Source organism: Numenius arquata, chromosome 24 (genome assembly GCF_964106895.1).
Source record: "Numenius arquata chromosome 24, bNumArq3.hap1.1, whole genome shotgun sequence".
Lineage (NCBI taxonomy): Eukaryota > Metazoa > Chordata > Aves > Charadriiformes > Scolopacidae > Numenius > Numenius arquata.
The window spans coordinates 4,067,088-4,083,115 of NC_133599.1; the positions used below are offsets into that span (position 1 = coordinate 4,067,088).

Sequence of the window (16,028 nt, forward strand, 5' to 3'; positions counted from 1 at the left end):
CCTCCTCCTCCTGCTCTCTGGCTCCCTTCCTGCACAGCACATGTAAAAGTTGTGCGTGGGGCTCTCGCTGCCCGTCCCGCTCGCAGGGATCCAGCCGGAGCCGGGCTGGGATCAACACCCACCCGCCCCCTCGCCCCCGGAGAAGGGGGGTCCCCCAAACTCTTCTCGCCCCATGGTGGATTTCGACACGGGAAGGTGACTTGGGGAAGGAACGGGGCCGCGCCGGCTCGAGGGCAACCATGAATGAGATGTCAAGTTTCCTGCACATCGGGGACATCGTCTCCCTGTACGCCGAGGGCTCCGTCAATGGCTTCATCAGCACTTTGGGGTGAGTGAGACCCTCCCGTGGCTGTCCGCCAGCCAGCCCGGTCCCGGGGACAGCCGGGGTGGGACGGCAGAGCGGTGCTGAGCCCGATCCCGGTGGGAAGAGGGGCTGGAAAGTCCGGGTGCTGCAGCGGGGACGGGCGCAGGTGCTGGGGAGGGGAAACTGGGTGCCTCCGGTGGCTGCCGAGGGCAGGATGTGGCCCTGGAGGGACCCCACAGCTCACCCTCTCTGGCAGCCGTGGCCAGGAACTGTTTCCACCCCCATTAGGGGCTGGGGGAGATGAAACAGGCTTAAGCAGCGAGAGGGGTTGGTGGGACGAGGAAGGGGTTGTGTGTGTGACTGAGCGGGATGGCTCACCCTCCTGGGGTGAGTAAGTGCTTCCAGCCCTCTCCGGTGTGGCTGGAGGCTGCCATCCCCTGGGACAGGCAGTGATGGCTCTCGCTGTCCCCTCTCGGGGTCCCACATGCCAGGTGGTCAGTGGGAATCACTGCAGGGCCACCAACATGCAGGTGCCCACGGCCACCAAGTGCTACTCAGGGCTGGGGGGACCAGGTCCAGGCTGAGCCAACTCTTTGCAGCCCCCTGGACGTGTCAGCATGGGTGAGGGGATCTTGCAGCCCGTCCTGGGAAGATGAGCAGGGAATCAAGGGACCTGTCCCTTGTCCCCGCTGTTCCGGTGCAAGCCAACAGTGCTAATGGAGCACCAAGACAAACCCAGGCCAAAGCCAGGTGTCCCTACCCATGGCAGGGGGGTCAGAACAAGACGATTTTTAAGGTCCCTTCCAACCCAAACCATTGGATGGGTGTAAGACTTTCAGAGATGCCCTTCTCCATCCGCTTGTTCCTGGCAGGAGTGTGCTTGCCCTGTGGCACTGGGAGGGCTCTGGCGGGACTGCCGGATGCCCCCGAGCACGGGTGGGTTTTTTTCCTTACCCCAAAGCAGGGACCCAAACCTTGCCCGCAGCCCCGGGCGGGTGGATGTGGGTCTGCGCCAGCACGCCTGCCCCACGCTGCTTGTAGGAGAGGCTGAGCTCAGCCAGGAATGCTGACTTGGATGGGATTCCTGGGGCAGGAGCTGCCCGGCTCTATAATCTGCGATGAATGCACTTGCTCCCACATGCCTATGTATAACCAGAGACGCACATACCTTCGCCTACACATGTTCGCGCACCCACCGCTGGGCACGAGCAGCCGCTGGGTTAATGCCCACCAAAGCCTTCCTCCGGTCGGCTGCGGGATGCTGTTCAGAAATGGGCTGCTGGGTGCAAGTGGGTGCAAGACCCGGGCACAAAATCCCTGTCCCTGCAACCATACGGTGTCGGGCAGAAGGTCCTGCACGTGCAGGATGCAGCCTGGCTGTGCCCACGAGTGGGAGGGCATCCCCAGGGTCCTTTATTGGAGAGGTGTCCTGGTAGCTGGCCTGCTCTCCCGGTGCCGGAGCCGTCCCGAGGCAGGGGCTGCAGCCTTGGCTGTGAAATCAGGTCCGGAGGGGTCTCTGCTGGGACCTGACACTGGTTATTAGCCCCCACAGCACGTCCCGACGGCACACCAGGAGCTGAATTAAGAGTTGTTTAGACTCTTTGGAGCTCCAATCCCTTCACAAATCTGGATCCCAGGCCCCCCTTTTTCAGCAGGGTGCTTCTCTAGACTTACTTGTCAGCGTCTGAAAAGCAGGGCTTGCTTGGAGACCCTCTTCTCCCGGGCCCCAGCACGGCTTTTGCTGGGCAGCCCAAATTTCCCGCGTTCTGCTTTCTCCAGGTTGTTTCCCGCCCTCTGAAATTGTTTTCCCTTGTGCCCCGCGACCTGGGAGACCCAACCACACCTTAAATCACTCCTGCGATAAGGGACTGGGTGACTCACCGAGAGTGCTTCTCCCTAGCCCTCCTGCCACAGCTTGGGACCCTATTTAGCTCATTTGCAAGGCAAATGGCTCTGCCAGCCCCACGCTGGGTGCTGAGCACGCTGCCGGAAAGCGCTCCCTCCATCCTTCCTCCCAGAGGGACTGGTTTTGGCTGTGGGATCGCTAAGGGTCCGCAGTGGGATCCTCTGTTTATATGGGATGATGTGGAGTGTCACGTTAAGGGATGTTGCCCAATGTGCTGGTGCTGTGACATCCCCGTGCCAGCGTCCTGCCAGGGCAGTGAGCTCCTCCTGAGACAAAGAGGTCTCTGGGGTGTCCTGGGTGATGCAGGTGTGAATGTCAACTAAATCCCAGCCCGGTGGTGCTGTGGGACATGGGGCTCTGTCCGTCTGTGCTCGGGATGCAGCGCTGATGGGAGGCCCAGCGGAGTTTGGAGCCGCTTGTACCGAGCATCCCTGCAGCTGCATCTGTGGAATGCCCGGAGAGGCTGAGGAAAGGGAAAGGGGTCTGAGGAGAGCGCGGGGAAAGATGTGGGATGTGCGCTGGGGATGCTGCCTCCTGCCTGGCTCTGCTGCTGCTCCTGCTCTGCCTTAAACCCATTAATCCCAGCGCTTTGTCACTGGTGGGGTCTGGCCCAGAAGCAGGGGGGCTGAGAGCCCAGCCACCCCGGTGCCAGGGTGAAGCCCTGCCCTGGGCTGTGGGGAAATGGGAAGAGAAGGGATTTGGCCAGGACTGGGCTGGTTGCCCTTGCCACCCTTGCCTTCTGAGGGATGGGTGCCATCGTTTGCAGGAGCTTGCCAGGCTCTTTCTGCCAGGCAAGCGGCAGATTTCCCTTGAGCCCAGGTGCATGGGGCTACCTGGGGGCTGGACTGGCCACTCGCACAGCACTGGGCTTTCTTCTTCATACAGGTGTCCCATGTTCCGGCTGGGCTGGCCCCTAATATGCCATTAATCTCAGAGAGTTCAATTAGTTAAAAAGAGTCTTAACTGAGAGGTAAAATCACTGAACAGAAAATCGGTTCTGTTTTACCTCAAACCAGGACATTGGGATGCCTTGAAAAGCAGCACGGAAGCAGAATCAGGCCCATTATTAACACCAAGTCTCAGTTTATTTCATTTTATTTTATTTTTTGAAGGGCTTTCCTCCTTTTGTACAGCAGACTTGCTGAGGACGGAGGAGTGGATTGGTGGCAGAGGTGGAGGGAGCCCTGTAGCCCCCGGCTGAGCTTCCTCTGCTCCCAGTTCCCCCCTTGAATAGCACCAGTGAAGGCTCCCAGGGGCACAAAGCCTTCCTCCCGCACACCCTCTCTGCAGTGGGCGTTTGCTTTTAAGGAGGAAAAACGTCCCGCCGAAGGGTGGGGAGTAATCCTGTGCGCTCAGGCGCTGGGCTAGGTAGGGGAACACTGAGCCAAAATACCCAAAGTAGCTAAAATGCTAAAGGCAGCCCAAAAGGAGGAGGTTACTTAAGAAGTCCCACGGGAAGGCAGGGTGAGAGCTGCCTGCAGGAGCGACGCGGTCCCTTTGGGGAGATGGGGGGGACGGGGTGGGTGTATCGGAGATGCCAGAAGTGGTTTGGGGGACATGGGAAGGTGGCCAGGAGGAGTTTGTGAGATGCAGGGACCCAGGGGTGGTTTGGTCATCCCTCTCGGCTCCACTCAAGGCTGCTTTCGGCCAGGAGGTGGGGAAGGGCTCCGCAGGGCTGCCCGACTTCACTGCTGCAAATTAAAGGTGGCCGAGGAGATGGCAGCTTGAGACTGTGGGTCAAAAGCAGCCGCGTGGGTCAGGGACGTGGTGGCACTGAGCAGGGCATGGCACATGGCATCCCGCTGCAGGGAGCTTGTACGCGCAGCTTTGGGACCATCACTGGTAACTCCTGGGAGATCTGTGCTTGGGGACAGGGAACTTTTGGGACTGGGTCTGGGATGGGGGGAGCAGCTGATGTGGGGTGTCCTGTGGGGATCACTCAGGCAAAACAAACCAGCGGCCAAGCAAGGAAAGGAGCTCAGAGACCGTGGTTTTGTTCCTGCTCCGGCGTGATGGGGTGATGCTGTGAGCCCTGGGAGACACGGCTGTCGTGAGTGTCCCCATCTTATCTGGTGTCCCTGATAAACCAGCACCACATAGTCAGAACAAGAAGGGAGTAGAAATGCAGAGCTTTTTTTTTGGGGGGGGCTTGGTGGGGGGATGTGCTGCCCCATCTCTGCCATCCCCGGGGGGCTCCCAGACCCGGCTGGGGGCTCGGGGACCAGCACTGCGGGCTTGCAGAGGGGAAGGGCCAGCCACACACCTGCCCACACAGCAGTTGGCTGTTTAAGGTGAAATAACCCCTTTGATAGCTGCAATTGTGATTGCAGGTGGATTTGCAGGGTGGAGCAGTTCAGGGGAACGCAGCTGGTTAAAGGGTAACTCCAGCTCTGCCAGGTCAGGACGAACTCGTCTCTGCGGGGAGGAGAAGCACGCGAGGCCAAGAGCGGCTTCCTCCTCCCGGCGCTGGGATGGTGGGAGGAAAAGCTGCATTTTTGTGTCTTCCCTGCGTTCACTCACTTTATTTTTTTTTTGATCCACTGCGGGCTCACTGCCTGTCTTGCACCCTGAGCCAGAGTGGCTGATCCAGCCCTGTGCCCGACAGCGAGCTCTCCTCTTCCTCCTCCTCTTCCTTCTCTTCTTCCTCCTCATCCTCACCTCCAGGGGTTGGTGGGCTTTGTGGCTGGATGCTCCTGCCTGGCTTGGGGCTCCCCATCTCCCAGAGCCCTCCTTCCCCCTGCACCCCCAGACCATGGCATTCCGGAGCTCCCCTCGGCACTCCGAGGTGCCCCGCAGCCGGGGAAGGCTCTCTCCTCCTCCTCCTCCTCCCCAGCCCAGGTCCTGGCTGCAGGAGCAACGCCTCCACGTCAGCCCCAGCTGCCGTCGTCCCCGGGGAGGCTCGGGGTGTCCGACCGCTGCGGATCGCAGCCCTGGATGAGCTGCTTTTCCCCTGACCTCCGGCAAAGGCTCTGCCTCGCTCGAGGCCAAGCGCGCGGGCTGGCCCCGGGCCAGGGAATCACTTTGTGCTCAATTTTTATTTCTTTCTTTATTTAATTTATTTAAAAAGCATGCGGAAAAACCCCACTGGAACTACTGTGATGACTTGCACGGCTTAAAACTAACCAGATGCTCACGCGCGCTTTGCCGGGCTGCGGGGAGAGGGCTTCATCGATGAGCAGGGTCTGGCCCCTCGTGCTCCCCTGGGGTGATTTGCAAAGGCAAAGGGTGAAAATTTTCATGGGCGCATCCAGTCTGATGCTTTGCCCGGGATCTTCCTCCAGGTGCTCGGATGCCGACAGCCCCTTTTTTTCTCATTAACACCTGAGAAATGAAAGCTGCCTTCCGGGCACCCCCGCATCCCTGCTGCTCTAATGGCAGAGGGAGCTCCGCTTCGCCCCATCCCGCCGCGTTAATGTGGGTTATTAGTGGAAGCGCATCCTGGCCCCAGCAGTCCCCCAGGTGACTCATGTCCACCCTGTCAGAATCCTTTTATTTTCAGTGATTTATTTTTTTTTCACTGAAGAATGTTAGTCTGGAGTATCAGTTTAATAAAAATAACACTTCGCATTCCTGCAGAGTGTGTAATCCTAGGATTAGAGATGCTGAAACTGCCTTGAGATCGTTAACTAATTAAGACTTCCAGCTTGGCAGGTCAGTGTCTCTAATCCTGCCTGGCGGAGCGGTAACGCCGGGCACGGGGAAGCGGGAGGCGAATGCCACAGGCAGAGCTGGGCTGGGTGGGAGGCTCCTGCACGGTTCACTTGGGCACTGAAAATGGGCCAGGCGCTTCCTCGGAGACCCCTACCCACGACGGCAGAGGATTTTTATTCTTTTAAAGTGCACAGATGAATTGAAGCCCCTGCGCTGGTGGGAGCTGGGCACGTGCTGAGGGTTGGTGCTTTGCTCCGTGGATCGGCCAGGGCTCAGCCTTCAGTGGTCTTCGCTCCCGGGCGCATCGAGAGTGTTTGTTCCTCCCTGTCCCCCATCAAAATAATAAGTTATAGAAATCAAAACCGCCTACAAGTGGCATCGGGGCTGGGCTGAGGCTTTGCATGTCTCCTGCGAGGTGAGACAAGTGGTGCAGCCCCTCTCCACCGCTGCTTCTGCTCCGCTCTGGCTTTTCCCTCTCTTTACCTCTTTCCCTGCCTTCCTGAGGCTCCGTGTCCCGCAGGAGTTTGGGAACATGCCTGACACCTTCCCTGCTGTTGTGGCCCATGGAAAAGGCATTGCCTTTGGGCAGCCCCTTCTCAGGAGCCCAAAACCGCCTGTGCTGCCCACCACGAGTGTTCGCAAAGTCTGGCAAACAGCTCACCCTGTATTTTCTGAAACCTCCTGGGTTTGGGGTTTGTTTTTTTTTTTTGCAATCTTCTAGGCCTTTGCTAATTGTTTTTAAGCAAAAGCATTTGAGAAATTGCTTTTCTCTCTTTATTTGAAATCTAAGGTTAATCTCCCCCACCCTCAGGGAGCTTTAAAGAGCACAGGGAGCTGGTGTTGGGGCAGTGGCAGCGCCGGGTGTCCAGAGCCCCGTGCCAGCCCTCGTCTCCGCTGCCAAGGGCACAGCAGCACTGGGGTCCCCGGGATCCCAATCCATCAGCGCCGAGGCCAAATTCCTCTCTGCCGAGCTATTGAAAGGAATTTTCCCCTCCTCCGGAGGACGGCTGGGCTGGGGGAAGGAGGCTGGGTCTGCAGACGGGATATCTTGTCGCTTTTGCCAGCTCTTCGCAGCGCAGCGTGTCCATCTCCTGCGACGCTCTGGCTGTTTGGTTTGCTGGGGGGGTCGAGAGTCCCTTGGGGAGCAGAGGGGGCAGCACGGGCTCCGCTGTGCCCTTCGCCACCATGTCACATACGTGTGCCTGGTTTCTCCAGGCTGCATCTTTCCCCCTGTCCCAGGGACAGAGCTGCCCCCACGATGGATGCTCCCTCCCGGGATGGCGTCGTGGGTGCATTCCTGCATCCACTCGCTGCCTGAATTCATCCTCCGCAGGTGGGGACACGCTCCTCACTTCCTCGCCCGGGGCAGGAGTGTAGTTTCTCTCACCGCATGGCTTCCCAGGCGCTGGGACAAAGCGGGCGAGCGGGTACAGCCTGTCTCGCTGGAGCACCGAGTTCCCTTGAAAGCCTTGCCGGGCCCGTGCAGACAAGCTCTGGGTGGCCCCGGCGCCAGGAGCCCCTCGGGCGATGCTGGTCCCTCTGTGCTTTGGGGGCTGAGCAGAACCTCCTGCTTTGCTGGTCTCGGTAACTTGGAAAAGCAGCATCCCATCTGACCTGAAACTGGTCCTCAGCACCTAAGGCTAAACCCGCAGGATTTTTGCTCAACGCTAGGAAAACAAAGAGGTGGGCAGGGAGGAGACACACAGCCCTTTGCATCTGATGGGCAGAGCCAGCACCTCTGATCAGATAATAATTAATAACTGGGTTTGGGGGAGAGGGGGGGTCTGCCACCTCCAACTGGAGCAGCTACACCCTCCGTGTCCCGGTGGGGCGAGCTCCCAGCCGGAGATGGAGAACCGTTGCATGAAAGTTGAATTCATCATATTTTTGTCAGATTAAGAGTGAAATAACGCCGCAGCCAGTGCACTGTGCTGGGGAGGGGGGGACACACGGCTCAGTCGGGAGCTGGGCAAGGCAGGATTCGGGCATCAGAGCCTCCCGCACGGGTCGCTGAGCAAAGGCCCCGGGAGCACGGCTGACACCAAGCACCGTGTTTCTTCCCTGCCGATTTGCGTCTGCTGCTCTTTGTCCCAAGGGACCGGGATGAAAAACACACGTTGAAAGAAATGGCGGGTGGTGAACCAGGGGCGACGTGTTCGGAGCAAGCACCCAAAAGCGTCTGGTTGCCCCGCGAGCCGAGCGTTGTTGTGCTTAAGTATTTATAGAGTGCAAACGGGTGGGAAACAGGAGATGCAGCTTTTGATGTTGTCGCTTTGGGGCAGGTGACAGTGGCGCAGCGCTGTGGTTTGTGGCGAAGCCGCTCCGCTCCGCTCGAGCCCCACTGTCGTCTCCTTGTTGCTGACACCCCGCTCCTGCTTTTGTCCCCGCGCAGGCTGGTGGACGATCGCTGCGTGGTGGAGCCGGCCGCCGGTGACCTGGACAACCCACCCAAGAAGTTTCGAGGTGAGACTGGGGCAGCTCCATCACTACCGTGAGCAGCCTCGGGGACGATGCTGGCCCTGAGCATCCATTCCAGGGACGGGGACCACGGTCCCAGGCATCCCAGTTAGCCCAGGGTTGGGAGGTGCTGCTTGTTCTTTGCAGAGGAGCCTGGAGGAATCTCAAACAGCCTCTGTAGACTTGTTTCTGTGGCTTTGCCAAACCACCTAGCCTCCTCTGTTTGCCTCTGGGGGCGTTTATGCATTTGTTGGAACCACCTCCCTGGAGGAATGGTCCTTGGAACCCCAAAATCTAGCCCTAAGGAGCAAGGGTGGCCAGGAGCCACCCTTTGCAAAGATGGGTCTGACCATCCCCAAATGCATCTGTAGGGATGCCGGCAGCTGGATGTCTACCCACCAGGAGCCAGGAACAGGAGGGGAGAGATGTAGGGGCGGTTGCAACAGGCAAACTATTTCAAGGCGAGTCTGTTAACGCTCAGCACTAATTGCATCTGCTGTGCTTGGCTGCACCACAGAGAGAGCCGGGGGGATTAAGTCGCCCATTTATGAGGCAGGCAGGGCTTAGGGAGCGATGGTAAATCCCGATCTGTCCTCAGCCATCACGTTTTGGGCTGTGTCATCTCCTCCGGCGCTCGGGGCTGCGCTCGTTATTTCCCATTTGGGCGAGGGGCAGCCCCGGGCAGGAGCGAGCAAACGTGGCCAGGTCCAGGCGGAAAAGGGGATGAGTCAGTGGAAGCCGGGGTGGCTCCTGGCCTGTGGAAACGCTCGGGAGAAGCCAGGACAGGCCGCCTGGAAAAGCAGATCGTGCTTCCCGCTTTCCCCGTTTGGAAGCCCTGGGGCCGGCCGGTGAGGTGGCCTCGATCTCTGGGGTCCCCAGGGAGCAAAGGGCTGGGCTGAGCCCGGGGGACGCATCTCTGCCCTCGCTGCACCCGGGAAACGGTGGTTTTGCCCCACGTGTTCAGCACGATGCAAACAGGGGAAGGGCTCTGTCCCAAAGAGTGTCCCGGTCGGGTTCGAGTGCCCAGAACATAGAGCTGGGGAGTGTACGTAGAGCTGAGTGTGCACTGAGAAAATACCCCAAAACCAGTGATTGCGTTACGTGATTTGTGGTTTGGTGTAGGGCAGCTGTTTCTTTCATCTCAGCTACTCTAATTTCAGGTCCCCTTTAAAAATATCATTTAAAATATTGGTTCGCCACTCTGCTTCATGCCTCCATCTACTTTCTCAGGGTGGCTTTAACACCCTGCAGTGGGGTGCTGTGCAGACACCCTTCCCCACAGGGGTCCCACCCAAGCAGTGACCAGCCTCTCAGTGGGGGCTGTTGCCACTAATTTGTACATGGGGCTAATTAACAAGACATCCAACAGGCTCCCTAGAGTCCCACAGCCCTGCAGAGCCCACGGAGCCATCCCAGCCATCGGCAGACTTTCACCTGGGGTTGGATGGGAAGAGCTGGGAGCAGCCATGGGGTGGCCAGTGCAAGCCTCATCCCAGCAGCCACGCCGTCTCCCTGCCTGGCCACGGGTGGGTGTTGAATCTCTTTTCCAGGCGAAGGTCTGGTCTAGACTCAGCCCTGCTCCATGCAAACCCTATCAGGATATCCAGGCGCTTGTTTTAATGGCCGGAAAAGTAGCGGTCTGCCTTCTTGATAGCCATCACCGCGAGGGAGGTAAAAACAACGGGCTGCTGCTCTTTGCTTGCGGCAGCAGCAAGAGGCTTAAGAGGATTTTCATGTGCTGTTGCCGTCCCCATATCCTGTGGCCGGACCCTGCCCTATCCTGCGCTGCGGTGAGGAGCACTCGGGTCGCTCCGGGGCCCGGCTTGGCTTCCCGGTGAGAAAATGGGACCCTTCTCCCCCAGCCAGGTCCAAACGGGGTTTTTTTGAAATGCCAAAAGCCACCCGGGAGCCTGTACCTGCGGCGAGGGGACACCCGGCTCGGCCGCCCTGCGTCGCACCAGGGCTCTGCCCTCCGAGAGCCGCCTGGCACCTCTCCGTTATTTGCTTTTCTTTGCGGTCTCTCCCCCGCAAGGCTCTTCCCAGCATCCAGGCACATCAGGAAAAATAGCAAATACAGTGCTTCAGTCCCGCGCTGGGCAGCGCTGACGTGGGAGCTTTCCTCGGCTTCCCTCTTTTTCCGCCCACCAGCCGTCCTGCAAAAAATCATCCGTGCTTAGACCCGGGTGCCAAAACCTCTGGCTTCCAAAAAAACTTTGCTGGAGACTTTCTGTGTGCAAACGACTCCGTGCCTCAGTTTCCCTCCTTGCACAACAAGGCTTAACGCTGAGACGGGGATGTCAGGGCGTGCTTGGAGCCAGGGGTTTGATTTGCACCTATCTCTTAATAGCTACATTGGGTTTTTTTTAACTCCCTCCCCCCCGCAATTTCTACTTTGTACCAGATCCTTTTGCAACCTAATTAGCAATTTAATGAAAACGATTTAAGGTGCTGCAGGTGGCCCCGGGTGTTCCTGTGGCCCTGCAGGGAGGCAGTGGGAGAAGGCAGCCAGGCATTGCAGCAGCTACGCTCGCTCCCCCGATGAAAAGCCCGGTGTCACGGCCTCCTTGGCACACGGGATGTGCCATTAGCAAATAGACCTGTAAAACGAAATGTGAAACTTGGCCTCTCCCCAGCAGCCTGAGCCGGTGAGAACTGTGCTCTGCGCTTGTTTGTTCGTCACTCCCAGGTAAATAAATACATGCTTGCCAGCCGCTTGGGACCGGGGCCAGAGATAGAAATGATTTTTTTTTTTGTGTGTGTCTAAAGTTTCTGGGCTGCTATTTCAGGTGTAATTAGGGCGATCTGGGCTGCAGAGCCCTTCCTGCCCTGGCCCCGTCCGGCTTCCAGCCCCCAATGAGGGTTTGGGAGATGTAAGTGCCTCCTCGTCTCCAGACATCTGCTCTCCTGCTTCAGCTCCCAAACCCTGGATCTGGGTGTCTGCACTTCTCACCCCCCCCCCATCCCGGGGAAAAACAGGCAAATCAGGGCAATCTGCAGAACATGGAGACGCTGTGAGTGTTTGGGAGAGCTGTGATGCAAACTGGGCCCTCCAGGTCCCTGAAATGTTTCTTTTAAGACTTGAAAGGAGCTGTTGACATACAGATTTTAGGAGCGTTTTTGCTCATCGCTTCCAGCTGGTAATTGCAGCTTCCCGTGAGCTGTCCCAGGAGAACAGCAGCGTGTTTGAAAAACCAACGTATCCCGATGGCACAGCCGCCTGCTGTCCCGGGGTGTCCGATGGGCAGGGGTAACACGGAGACGTGGAGATGTCCGCTCACGTCCCGGTCTCACGGCGGCCAAGTCCTGCTGGCTGCTCTCCCTCCCGGCAGGATCCTCTCCTCCTTTGGTGCAGCTGGGCCTCATCAGTACTTTTCCTTCCCAAATTGCACGGCCATTTCCAATGGGAACACTTCTAACCGCAAGTCCAAGAAGTGGAGTAACTCCTGGACTCATTATTTGCCCTGATTTGAAACTAATCCACCAGCTAATAGAAGGTGACCTGACCTTCCACCAGTCCCGGCCAGGTCTCCCTTGGACCCCCAGCAGCAAATGGAGTTGATGTGTGTCAGGAGGACCATCTCCCAGTGATGCTGCTGGGAGGGGAGTAGTGTCCTGGAGGGGTGCTCACTCCTGCCCCTCGGTGACGTTGGCCCTGCTGGCTGGTGGCCACGTGGCTGCTGCAACCTCACACTTGCCTTCCTCTCCTCCCAGATTGCCTCTTCAAAGTATGTCCCATGAACCGCTACTCGGCCCAGAAGCAGTACTGGAAGGCCAAGCAAACCAAGCAGGACAAGGAGAAGATCGCGGACGTGGTGCTGCTGCAGAAGCTCCAGGTGAGTGGGACTCCCTGGGGCAGGGAGTGGGTGTGCGTGATCATCGTCCCCAAGGTGGACAGTCCCCATGGGCTGGTTGGGTGATGATGCCCGAACCTCTCACCATGCATATCCTGGTACGTTTTGCTTTGCAGAAAACAGCCTGCGTGCTGGATTTTGCTGTCCTCAGAGTGTCCCTCTGCTCAGCTCTATTGTCTCCTGAGCCACTGCCCTCCCCTCACCATGGGCCATTAGCCACAGCCACCTTTTCTAGAGGAACGGCTCCTGTAGCCCTCAGCTGTTAATTAGTCATAGCATACGGTGTCTAATAAGGGGGTTGAGATAGGAGGTCCGTAAGGTGCTTTGTGCTGGCACCTGCAGGACTGAGGGTTGTGGTCCCTGGATGGACTGGTCCCCAGGGATGGGCGCTGCACCCTGGGTTACCCTTCTTAGGGGATGCTCTTATCTGGCCTCTGATGTGAGAAGCAATGAACCTTGGATCCTGCCACAGGCTCCTGATGGAGCTCCCGTGCCATGCCAGCATGTGTGCCCTCAGCGCAGCGGGGGGCAGCCAGGCTTGGCTCACGCTGTGACAGTGCAGGATGAATACACCGGTGACCAAAGAGTCGCAGATGGTTTTGTTGCTCCCTGTGCAAAGGAGATGTCCCAGGGAAGACCTGCAGAGACGGATACTGGGGGGCTGAGCAGGCGGGGAGAGGAAGGGAGGGCTGCAGTGCTGCTTTTGGGATGAGGGGTGATGTCCACTTGCCTTTCCATCCTCGCCGCTGTGCCCAGCCTTTGTTGTCTCAGCCCTTCTGATGCTCCTTGTGCAGAGGAGCCCATGGCAGAGCAGGGAGAGGTGCTGTGCCAGCCCCGCACCCCCTGCAGCACCCTGGGGTGCCTGGCGTGGAGGAGGGAGCCCGGACCTGCTCCAAAGGGCTGTGGAAGAGAAAGGCTCCTGTTGACTTCCATGAGGTTTGGAAAAGGCCCATGTTAAACATTGCATAATCGCCTCAGACAGCTGGCGGGGCCCTCAGGATGATTCATAAAAACGAAGCTCAGGAGGGATTCATTAAATCATCTCATCAGGCTTCAAGTCCAGCCCCGCAGGTCCCCCCCCCACCCCGGTTCTGCTTTTAGGGAGTAAGGTCTGATGTGGTGTCGGGACAGGGCGTCCTGGCTCGGTTTGGGGATGCTGGGGCAGGGTCCGTTCCTCCTGCCATGTCCAGCCCAACGCAGTCACTGGTGTATGGAAACACTATCTTCCCGCTCCAGTTAGACTGTGACTTGTGATACCGACAGCTGTACTGGCCGCGACTGGACAGAGAGGCTCATTTCTGAGCCTGATTGATTGCACCTTGGTTAAGATTTGTCTTAAAGAGATTCTGTCATTTCCTTGCTCCTTTCCGCTGCTCCCGGTGTTGCCCTTTTGGCGAACGCTCCCGCACGTCCGGAGCCGAGCGCAGGGAGGGAGCTCTCTGAGAAGCGCTGCCCGAGCTGCTGCAAAGCCCCTGCACGTCCTGGCAGGACGCTGGACTCCAGGCTGCGATTTATCGGTGTCTCCCACAGGCTGAAAACATCTTCCAATTCACAGAGATAAATTTCCCGAAGGAGAAGCAGCCCGGGTCTGGCGCGGAGAAACCCTGCCCAGCTCTCCGCGATGCCCGCGGTTGCCTTTCCCAGCTTGTGCTCTTGCAGTGTTGTTTTTAGTGGGTTTAAGGCTCGGTGTTTTCTGGGCTGACTAATTTTTAGGTGTGGACAGACGCGGTGCAGACACGCTGTGGAGCCTTTCCTCCCGCTCTGCTGGTGTCTCCGCATCCTCCCTGCACCCTCTCGGGCTGCCCACCCCGTGCTCACGTCCCTGACACCCCATCCCACCATGCCTTGGGGACAGACCCCGTCCCATCCAAGGGATGGGCTGGGAACATCAGCCCCCATGGGCTTGTGTGCTCAGGGCAGACGGTTCCCACTCCCGGCCCCGCAGGCTTTCAGCAAGGGAGGAGCTCAGATCTGGACGCAGATTTAGGACACACCGCGGTGCCGGATCTATTGCGGGAGCTGTGTTGCTCCATGGGGTTGTTTTTAAACTCCCAGCTCCCCATCAGTGCGGGGTTTCTTGGCAGCAGGTTTGTTTTCCTGATGGCAGCACCCACCACCACAGGGATGATCATGTCCCCGGGTGGCACCCAGAGCTGCGTGGGGACAGAGTTACCTAAAGTGGTGGCAACATTCAAAAGAGCAAAGGGTTTGTACTGCCACAGTGTGTGCCAGGCGTGTTCAAAGCCACAGCATCGCTTCCTTGGGCACTCGTGGACTGGCTGCCCCATCCTCCCAGTGTGGAGCTGTGATTCCAGCTGTGTTTCCCAATTCCTCTGCCCTCAAGTGAAGAGGGAGCACAAGCAGGATGGGAAAGGGTAGGTGCTCTCCCAGCTCCATCCCTCGCCGCTGCTTCTATTCCAGCTGTGGGGGAACGTTGGGCTGGCACTGCCCAGGCTGGTGCCGTTGGCACATCTGTCTGGCATTCCCAGACCTGCTGCAGGAGCAGGTTCCTGCCTTGCTCCACGTATGTCAACATCCCTCCTCCGACCGCTGGAGCCACCGCATGGAAAATTTCTGTGGTTTTGGAGAGAGGGGCTGCGAGAAGTGCTGAGCAATTCACTCTTGAGGCATCTTGGCTGGTGGGCACCCGTCCTGCCACATCCGCAGCAGCAGGTCTGGACTCGCAGCTGCCTCCGAGCATGGCACCACCAGCCTGGAGCCTTTCGATTTTCGGTCTTGGTGTTGTCAGGAGCCCTGTGGGCCTGCTGCCATGGAGTTGAGATGGGTACATCACCCCAGCCCCTTGGCCCTGCAACCAAGTCCCCTTTTGCTGCTGCCCCTCAAGACCTGCTGGGGCTTTTGGGGAATTTCAGTGCCATTTTGTCCCTGTCCAAATTTTTAAATCTTCGGCTTAAATCTCAGGACCACACCGGGGTCCTGGCTTGAGCTGTCAGACTCTAAGGACCATAATAGAGCTCTGGCCCGTGTTGTGTGGGGGACAGAGGGATGCTGATGCTGCATCCCAGCCTGTCCCATCCTCCCCAGAGCTGTGGAGGTAGCTCCTCTGGGGGTGCTCGCAGGGAGTGCGGGGGGTGCTGCTACACTCCGCTCTTCTCCTTTCGGTGTTCAGCATGCAGCCCAGATGGAGCAGAAGCAGAACGAAACGGAGAACAAGAAAGTGCATGGGGACGTGGTGAAATACGGCAGCGTCATACAGGTACGGGGGCTCGCTCTCCTCTCCCTTCCTTGGCGATGGCTTTTGGGGGAGATACATGGATCCCGCACGTGTGAGTCGGGCTGGGAAGGGGCTCGTGGGATTGCTCCAGGGTATGACCAGCACTGGGGACCTCAAGGAGCTGTAGGTACCACCGCTGCTCACCCCTGCGTTCACCTTTCCAGCTCCTCCACATGAAGAGCAACAAGTACCTGACGGTGAACAAGCGGCTGCCGGCCCTGTTGGAGAAAAATGCCATGCGGGTGACGCTGGATGCCACCGGCAACGAAGGATCCTGGCTCTTCATCCAGCCCTTCTGGAAGCTGAGGAGCAATGGAGATAACGTGAGCGCAGGACCAAAAAAAGTCCCCAAATGAAGATATGTGCAGAAAGCACCACGTGTGCTGCCTGCCAGGGCTCGCTTCCTGGCCTCATCCTCCCTCTCCCCTTTCCCTTTTTGCTCCCCAGGTAGTCGTGGGAGACAAAGTCATCCTGAACCCTGTCAACGCCGGGCAGCCGCTGCACGCCAGCAACTACGAGCTTGCTGACAACGCCGGCTGCAAGGAGGTATGGGGTGGCTGGTCTGTCTCTGGGGTCTGGCTTTTGGGGCTTCTTTGTTCTTTTTTCCTTTTTCTTCTTTTTTTT

At 58.4% G+C, this 16,028-nt stretch overlaps 1 protein-coding gene across 1 annotated transcript in view; it reads left to right on the forward strand.

Annotated features, from left to right (window-relative positions):
- Window positions 1–239: 239 nt before the first annotated feature.
- The window catches only part of ITPR3 (inositol 1,4,5-trisphosphate receptor type 3), a 42,755-nt gene continuing 26,966 nt past the window's right edge, over window positions 240–16,028 (forward strand). Inside the window, exons 1-6 of the mRNA XM_074163333.1 lie at window positions 240–328; window positions 8,254–8,324; window positions 12,030–12,151; window positions 15,300–15,386; window positions 15,569–15,727; window positions 15,852–15,950. Coding sequence (XP_074019434.1) covers window positions 240–328; window positions 8,254–8,324; window positions 12,030–12,151; window positions 15,300–15,386; window positions 15,569–15,727; window positions 15,852–15,950 — 627 coding nt within the window. The remainder of the gene's footprint in view (window positions 329–8,253; window positions 8,325–12,029; window positions 12,152–15,299; window positions 15,387–15,568; window positions 15,728–15,851; window positions 15,951–16,028) is intronic.